Source organism: Pterocles gutturalis, unplaced genomic scaffold (genome assembly GCF_000699245.1).
Source record: "Pterocles gutturalis isolate BGI_N339 unplaced genomic scaffold, ASM69924v1 scaffold5045, whole genome shotgun sequence".
In the NCBI taxonomy this organism is placed as follows: Eukaryota; Metazoa; Chordata; class Aves; order Pterocliformes; family Pteroclidae; genus Pterocles; species Pterocles gutturalis.
The window spans coordinates 10,324-19,618 of record NW_010138024.1 but is presented as its reverse complement, the minus strand read 5'-3'; the positions used below and the strand labels follow the sequence as shown (position 1 = coordinate 19,618).

The window sequence follows — 9,295 nt, the reverse complement described above, 5'->3', positions numbered from 1 at the left end:
AGGACCTTTGAACAGCTGAGTATCTGTCTCCCTCAATTTGCCTTTTCTGTGAAAACTTGAAGGCAAAGGGTTGAAAATGCTTCTTGTCAGATACAGAATCATATGGGTCATATTCTGAGCTGGCTAAACTGGAAGTGAAAATATGCCACTATACTGATTTATTTTTTTTTTGGAGACAAATGGCAGAATAGCTGTCACTCGTGCAATAGAAAGGGAACTTAAACTGCCGGTTGGAGAGGAGCAAGTGTGGAGTCAGAAAACACTACCTTGAAAGCTCTCAAGACAGTGCTTGTCAACAGTCGGTGGTGTGTACTTCCTGACCTTGTTGTGTTATTGCCATGATATTAGAGTTTCAGCTTTAACTCAATCCTGTGTAACTATGGAGTATTATGTTGAACTTTTAAGGTTTTGAAACAGCACCATCTTAGTTTTTTCTTGGGGTTTATCTTCAGGTCTCGGCATGGTTTTTCACAACCTTTACAGTCTCAGGGCTAAAGGACAAAATCCACTATGTGGAAAGCCTTCAGCAGTTGTTCACAGCCATACCCCCAGAACAGATTGATCTCCCTCCTTTTGTCCTCGAGTATGATGCCAGGGTAAGTAATTGCATGTGACAAGCATCAGTCTTTGCTCCTAAGTGTAGTTCTTGTGCATGTCCCATTCTGCTCTGAAAGAGCTTTAAAGGGGATGACTTCCATGTCTTAAGAATGGGGAAAAAGAAAGGGAGGGTTCCTGAAGAGTCTAGTAGTTCTTCTGTGAGTTACAATTTCCTAAAACATATTTTTCTACATCAGTCCAAGTAGAGGGCTTGGCTAAGAAGCAGATTCCTTTCCCAAGAGAGCAGTCTCCTATGTGCATAAAAGGCAGAGTACCTTTCTTCAGCCAAAAACTGTAATGTAACACACTAAGAGCCTGTGGACAAGATGAAATTCGTTTTATAGACCTGCTATATACCTTACACTGACTGGGGGGGGGGGGGAACCAAAAAAACCAAAAAAGCCGTGTTTCATCTTCCCTGTCCAACATATCAGGATGCAGGAAGGTGGTGGGGGGGAGAACAGTGAGGGAAAAATGGAAGTGTAACAGAGTGCCTTGTCTCAAATGGTGGCATTAATATGGCTTGCATTGGCCAAATCATTCTGAAGAGGATGTGCTGTAACTACAAAGTAACAGCCAGAGCTGTGTGTCTGTGTAAGCAACTTTGTCTTGAGTGACTGGGCTGTGCTAGCATTTGTGGCTTCCTTGCGTCACAGCCTTGGCTTAATGCCAGAACTTTAACCTGCATTTTTTGCTTAAAGCAGAGGCAAAACCAAGGCACACTCCTCTCCTGGGTGAATTGTGGCAGTCACTGTACTTGTGGAAGACAAAGCCAGGAGTGCCTGTTTATTTCTTCCTCTGTATCATCGTCCATTACGCCAAGGTGTATTGGAGAAGATTTGTTCAACTGCTCATTCTGTTCTCATTGCAGGAAAATGGGCCTTACTATTCTTACTATCCTCCATCCCCTGACTTGTGATCTGCAGTCCTGCAATGCTGCTGGTTTCCCATGGATTCAGTGACCTGATGCCTGCCAAAATCTGTGCATTTGTCCATGTACAGAATTCAGAGAGAGGGTTTTCGTCCCCCAGCTCTGGTATTTTTTTACTGATGAGATATTTTCAAGCACTCAAGCAATCAGAGAACTTTATGCCACTGTGAACTGTACAACTATTTCAAATATATTTATCCAATGGAAACGTTGATTTAATGATCACTAGGTGCATTCTATTTTGTTCTTTTTGAAGCTGTTACATTAATTTCTGAACAGACTTTCTCTTTTCTGGGAAATCCATCAAAAGCACTTGAACATGTTTTTAACTATTATCATTTTCCAGCTCCGTTTGTAATACCCATTTCTGACTGGTCTGTACAAATATTGTGCAGTACTAGCCTGACATGTTGCTCATCATATGGTCTCTGTGTTTCACAATTGGTTACTTTCCCTTTCTGTTAGTGCTGATTACTTTGGTCTTGACCCAGCAAAAGTATCTGGAATTGGGAATACCATGTCTGCAGGCTGAACAAAGCACTACAGCCAAGCCAAGATTACTGCAGGACTTAGTACCATAAATGCTAGGTGAGCTAGGAGCCTTGATAAAGTCCCTGTCGGTTTTCATTGGATAATGTGACATGTCAGGATGCCTCCCAGTAAGAATAAAATGTAAAAGCATTTGTGGTTTCTTTTCTCTAACTATAGTTGTTTATCTTCTCCTCTGAGATACCCAGGTGTGCTTGTATGATCAATGAGTGCCATCTGCCTGAAGTATGTGTGGAGGCAAGGCGGGGGGGGAATGGTGACTCCAACCCCAACCTCTGGTGGCAGAGTTTTGTTTCTTAGCAATCAATATCAGTGTCCCTTTCATTTCTTTTGCACTGACACTCACTGATTTGGACAGACACGATAGAGGTAAGAGAGCTCAGCCACAGAGTACTTATGGAACTGGAGGTGAAAAGCTTTTCAGCCTGCCAATGGAAAGGTAAAGGGGGAGGGAGAAGGCTGCCTTGTTAAACATAATCGGGGTAGCAGTGCCATATACAGAAGGATTGAATCCCTGGTAGGAAGAATGTCACAACAGTACTGAACATGAAACCAGTGGTAGGATTTTCATGTTTTCATTCTAACTGTTTTTCTGCCCTGACTTGTATCTGCTACTCTTTACTAAACTTCAGTTTTCCTTGTTCTGACACTTCTGCAATAACTACCTTTTATAAGCATAAGCAAAAGTCATCATGAGATATCTTAGAAGGTGGTGGTTATTCACGCCCATTGAGTTGGTTGGAAATATCTCTCTCGTATTTGAAGGTACTGTAGGTTGCTAGGAAAAACAGGAAAAAAAATCCCCCCTTGGTCATCTAATTGCATGTCACAATTTGTGTTTGCAGTCTGAGAGATAGGGCTTTTGTAAGTTAGGAGTGCAGTGAAAGATGGGCCATACCGACTTTCATTTCTTTCCCACCTTGGCCTCCTGGCTTAATGCGGTGTTTATACTCCACGTATCCTCAGCATGTTGGTATGTCAGTTACAGATTAAGATAATCACTTGGCTGGGATTTATCCATCATGCATCTACAACATGTAAAAAGCAAGCAGTTTTGCTTTTTGAGTGTCCCCCAGGGTCCTTATGTGATTCCATTATTAGATCCAAGGTGCTGCTAAAAGCTGGAAACTGTAGCACAATGGAAAACCACCTTGGTGCTAATAACTTGGGAGTGTTGCACCTTATTGTCAGTTCACATGTATTCTTTCAGCACTTTTCTGGTGTTTTTTGACAAGGAAGTAGCAGCAGTTTATACAGAGCAGCTACCACGTGTCCCTACCCCCTCTTTTCACTTAGCTGTTTACAGCTGCTCTTGCCTAGTTGACTTTTATAGCCACCAGTTAATTTTCCATGCTTCTCTAACAATTTGTATAGCTTTCCACCCCCATTAACCATCTGCTGGTTTTCACACCCATGGCATTTTCAGTGGGGCTCTTGCAGAATAGCTAATGTCCGCTTAGTAGGCAGATTAAAGGTGATTTGGAGCATATTGTGAAAACCAAACTCTCAGCTTCAATTTTTAGATGGTTTCTGTCCCTTTAGCTCACAGATGGCTCAGAGTCGTAAAACCTAAATAGTTCTTCTTAGGACTCAGTCTGCACGTTTTTCAAACCCTAGTCCAGTCATTTTAAGAAATGACTTGGCTCAGTGAAGTGCAAATCTGCGTCCAGATTTGCTTTGCAAAGCAGAAGGGAGATCTTGGCACTGTGCATCTTATTGTGCATATTATTCCCTTGAAAGACTTAATTTAATATTTTATTTTTACCCAAGCCTTGCAAATCTCAGTGGCAAGACAGACCTGCATTGTGCTGCAAAGATCCTGCATTTTCCAGTGAGTCTGGAGTTGTGGCAATTTACCAATTTCTTTTTAACAGAGAGTTTTAAAAGTAACATGCCAGTGGAAAAAAAGTAATTTAAGTGCTCAGGATATTCATTGCTATTAAAATGTTTAATTCTTTCATTCTAATAGGATTTAAAAAAAAAAAATTAAACCAGCTGAACTGCATTTAATTTAGGCTGAGATAAACACTACATGCCCTAGTTAAGGGTGGATACAATGCTTTCCTCTTGAAGACACCAGGGAGGCAGTTCATGTTAATTTTAACACCTCTGCCCAGTGTAGTCACTGCAGAATTAAAAGTTCTGAAGGAGGTTTTGTTGCCTTGCTTAAAGCTATTTCACACCATCTGCAGGCTCAAAAGTCGTCTCTGTATGGAAGTGTTAGTGTCGGCAGGCTCAAAAGTCGTCTCTGTATGGAAGCCTTAGTGTCCTTATTACTACTGTAATGCCTTGTGTGATGTTGACAGAGAGTAGTTATTGTCAGTAAGACTCCTGTAATGCCTTGTGTGATGTTGACAGAGAGAGTAGTTATTGTCAGTAAGACTCGAATGTGGTGCTTAGGCACTCATTAGCCACACCTCTTCTGAAAGCATCCTGTATTCCCTTACTGACTCTGCCATTAGATGTCTTAAGAGCCAGAGTCTGCCAAGCTGATGTCTGGCCATGGACAGGCGACTCAAAGCATGTTGGCTTACCTGGTGTCATTTGGCCAAGCCAGAGTTTGACACAGTTGCCAGGGCAGTGAAATGTATGTGGTGGCTGCTGCTCCTGCTATGTTTTGTGTTTGTTTCTTAACTGGATGTTATTGGGAGTAGGAAGTGGCAAAAAGTGGGCAACATCAGAATGTAAGCTTTCTACCGGCCATTGAGCCAGCGTGAATTTGACGTGTACACTTGAAGCTGAACTGCTCTTTTCCTTTGCTCTGCTGCTTACAAGGTCCTAGAATGAAAAAAGATCTGCTGAGTTTCTCTGGCATCTTCTCTTCCCCAGCAGTAGCCTAAAACTTTGTTTGTCTATCGTATGTGCCTCTGTAGCCTCAGCTTTGTGCCAAATTAGGCCTTCTCCCTGCTCTGTCCCTGAGCACTTATGTGGTTGTAGTGCTGCAAAGGATTACCATCCCACTGCTGAGACCAGATGCTCCATGTGAAATTAATTTAGATGGTTCTGCTATTCAACAAGCTGATATCCTTTGTCAAACTGAAAAACAAGAGCAACTCCTTTGAGTTAATCTCCTTTCCTTGGCCTCTCTGGGATGAATCTCGTGGTACATCTGTGACTAAGCGACCAATGAAACTTGTTTGCACCTCTAAGCATATTACAGAAATTCCTGAATATGTTGATTCTGGCTAAACAGGAACTGAGCCCAGTGACTTCTGTTAGCAAGTGCAATGCTGGGAGAGTGAGGGAAGTGTTTCAGCTGCATTAGGGGAAGGAGGGTAAGAAGTAGTCTATCTGTAACAATGCAAATTGTGATCTTCCAGTGCCCAGGAGGGTGAACACCAATACCTAGCCTGTAGTCCTAAGGCACGTGAGCAACTGGATTTTCTTCAGTCTCCCATGGGAAAGAACCAGTCCCTAGTTAGAGGGATAAATGACTGGGTACATAAACCAGCAATGTGCAGTCTCTACACTAGAAGATGAGGATGTAGATAAGCTAAAGCAGCCCTGAACTGCACAGGAGCAGCGAGAGGCGAGCAAACCTGCTGCTGTAAGGTGCTGTTTGCTTCCAAAGCTGAATGAGAGAAAGATGTCTTATGCCTCCGTATTGGGATGCAGAGCCCTCTTAGCTTGTGTGCTTAAAACTAAAGCAAAAGTGTGGGGGGTGTTGGGGAGGGTGTTCCTCCTCTGGTTCCAGAGTCAGTGGAGCTCTTTGCTCCAGGAGAAGGGAAAGTGCTGTGTAAAGGTTAAGGACTGCAGAGATTAAAATGCTACAGCCCCAGGTCCTCTGCAGCATGGCCTCTGCCTCTTTTGTACACCAGGTGGATTTCTGATGAACAGTCAACTGCTTGACACTATAATCCCTCTATTTTAAATGGCAAAACCATTCACAATATGTGTAACTGAAAAAATGCCAAGGTTCCTAATGCAATTTAGACATAGCTACGGGGGAGGTGGCTTTGCTTGGAAGGACATTATGTACAAAAATGAGGGGAAGGGGATTGTATCAGACGATCCACAGCAGCCTGCTTGCCAGCACAACATCTGTTTTTAATTGGCTGATCAGATCCTGTTTGAAGCCTTTCTCAGCTCTGCTTCCCTTGAAAACCAGATTCCTCGTCCAGATGAGGCAGGACTGCTTGTGATTACAGTGCAGTTAGCATAAGAGCAGCAAAACTCGATAAAATGCATGCTCAATGCTTTCACCAAAATGGTACAAGAAGTAGCCCTTACTCCAAGGAAGATGTAGGCAGTGGAGCCTCTTCTTCATTCCTCCCATCTACTGAAGGAGTTTTATTCTCCCCTTTTTTGGGGGGTGAGGAGAAAAAGGAAGATTGTTAAATGCCCATTCCTGTGCAGTGGAAGGAGAACCACCTGAGGCATTCTCCTAATACTCATACTAACCATCCTAATACTGATGCTTCTGGGTGGAACTGGTTTTAGGAGTGAGATCTGGCTTTGTAGCCAGGGAGTCAGTAATGGCATGAGTAACCTGAGTCAGGTCTTGGAGAGATAATCTGGAGAGGCTACCTGGACTAGAGACCCAAGCTAGCGTACACACCAAACCTGCATTGTGTCTACAGTAGTTAGCATGTTCCTAACTCATCTCTGCCTGGTGCCTGCAGCTGAATTGCTATCTGCGTTTGTGATTTTCAGATCACCCATTAAGGAAAATGTGGGAAAATGCGATGGGCTCAATCTCAGTCCTTTGGGAACATCCTGTAACTCTGAGAACTGATGTGAGGAGCAAACACGCAGAAGAAAGGCTCAGCATGATTATTTTGCTCTTACTGGGTTGTCTGTTTTTTTTCACAAAGCAAGGAAAAGCAATTTTGAAGTAGTTGATAAGGAGAATGACCGATTTAATCACTGATCTTTTATTGAAGCCCTGGAGTTATGTACTCACCACCTCTGTAGAGACCAACCATGTGCCCTGTCGCACAGCAGTAGATGTCCTGTGTTGTGCATCTTTTCCCCATAAAAACCTGTGTGCCTGGTACACAGGAAAGATGATTCCTGGGCATGGCTGCGGAATGCTTGGAGTGGGAAAGTCTTCACGGCTACCATAAACCTGAGCTGCTGCCCGAGCTGCAGTTCTTACCTGGCACATGGATACACCATCTCCTGAGTAGTTAGTGCAACTGGGCTAGAATCTGGCCTTCTGCTTGAAGAAAGGGGTGGAGGTGAAATTTCAAACGTGGCTGTAGTGTTTAGAGCTACTTTATCAACAGGCTCATTCACAAATGAGTCTTGTTTGTAGGACCGCTTTGGTTTCTAGGATGACACTGGTCACAAACTCACCCCTACCATAAAGTGACACTGCATGAAAACAGACAGATGTATCGGTACCCGAGTGTCCTGTGCTGAGGTTAGGGGCCCATCCTGCAGAACATTCCCGGTGTTGTCCGCGCAGTTTACCATGCGTATTTCCTAGAAGGAGCTGATCACAAACTCTCTTATTCTCACCAGAATGTTTGCGCAATAAGGAGCCCGTAACTTGCATGGTTTAAAAGGTTAATAACAGCAGCTGGCCAGTGTATCAACTTGGACTCACTTAGGAATTGCTAATAGTTTGGCAGGAAAAGACATGTTTACATCATCTGAACAGGTTTGCTTATTCACAAGTAAGATGTTACCCTGCCTGCCCAGGAAAAGGTGGCTTTGCATATCGAAGACTAACACTAGCAAACATCATCACAAGAACAGGGAAGGTGCACCGTGGTCTCTTGACTGGCTGGCATTTGTTAGCTCTGCTAGTTCTCTGGCTCGCTGAACCATTGGCATCCTTTTTGTTGGATCTTGCTGAGCTGGGTTTCTACTGGAGCAGTGAGCCACCATGTGCCTGCTGGATCAAACACGAAGGAAATGGCAGAAGCACATAAAGTGGGCTGTTTGGGGCAGGTGGATCCATAGCAAATGAACCTACTCTTCTCAGTAGCAGCCAGCAGCAATAACGGGCTAAGTGTAACCAAACTCTGCCCTCGGAGTTGCATATGTCCTGTGTGCATTTGGGAGTTATTAGAAGTCTTTGGGCAAGCTGCAAGGACTTAGAGATAAGCCAGCAACAGGAGATCCCAAAAGAGAGTCACTGAACCAGCCTGGCAAGTGCTCACCCAAGCACAGAAGCGTGGAGAAAGAAACCTCAGACCCTGAGGTCACTTGAAACTGCCACCATGGGTTAAACAAAACCAAATCAGACCAGCCTATCAAACCTTTCGAGTTTGCAAGGGGGAAAAAAACTGTCAGAAAGCTGCTGGGCATGGCCAAAAATCTCCCTGAAAGTTCTCTGCTTTGCAGTCCAGGGGCAATATGCCTTTTCTGTTCCCGTTGGATTTCAGAGGGCTCTTCCCAAGGTGGCTTGACGGTATGACGTTTCAGGAACACGAGTCTCTCTGATTTGTTAGGAAAATGCACCCAGAAGATTGTACGCACAGTCAGTACGAAATGTGAACGTGGTAAGATGTTACTGAGCAGAGATGAGCTGGTGGTCAACAGCAGGGTCAGAACAGTAACATTAAACAAGAATTTCTGTAAGTCCAGAGCCATAAGAAAGACCACTAAGCAAAAGAGCTGCTCTGAGACCAGACAAGAGCATTGTATATCTGCATTTCAAAAATGCAAAGGTATTTGACAGTAATGGTAGGATAGCTTTTATGGCAGATCCCAATTAAGCACTTACATTAAAGGGAAACACTCCATGTCCTATCTCGGTAGTTTTGTTTGCACTTGAGTGTCTCTTTGAATTTATCTCTGTTTACAGCAGTATACCAAAGCACTTTCAGGGACTGATCCAGGAATTTTTTTTTTTTTTTAAATAAAATTTTAAACCCCAACAACTGACCACCCCAAACCACAATATGTAGAAATGTTCTGCAGCCTGGCTGGTGCAGTAGCAGCCACCAGTGGGACTTGTTGATGTGCCAGCCCAGGACAGGAGAGCCTGGGGATGTGGGATGGGTACTAAGTATGACAGAGTGTACCCCGACCCAAAGAAGATGCTGGAGTTTGTGCAGATGGAGTGGCTGTGAGCAAGATGCCCTTATAGATGTTTTCAGAGCCATTGCTGCAGTTAGGCATGTTCTTCTCCTCTGCATCACATTTAAATGTTTCACTCTATGCACTGTGATCATCATTGCTGTCATTAGTGAGGAAAGCTACTTAAAGAGTCATTACAAAAACAACAGTGCAGAAATATTTCACAAATAGCAATGAACCTTCAAA

General features: G+C 43.6%; 1 protein-coding gene across 1 annotated transcript in view; it reads left to right on the top strand.

Annotated features, from left to right (window-relative positions):
* GDAP2 (ganglioside induced differentiation associated protein 2) overlaps positions 1 to 2,209 on the top strand; it is a 23,548-nt gene extending 21,339 nt beyond the window's left edge. The window contains exons 12-13 of the mRNA XM_010082806.1: positions 453 to 596; positions 1,469 to 2,209. Coding sequence (XP_010081108.1) covers positions 453 to 596; positions 1,469 to 1,516 — 192 coding nt within the window. The 3' untranslated portion in view covers positions 1,517 to 2,209. The remainder of the gene's footprint in view (positions 1 to 452; positions 597 to 1,468) is intronic.
* The last annotated feature ends 7,086 nt before the right edge of the window (positions 2,210 to 9,295 follow it).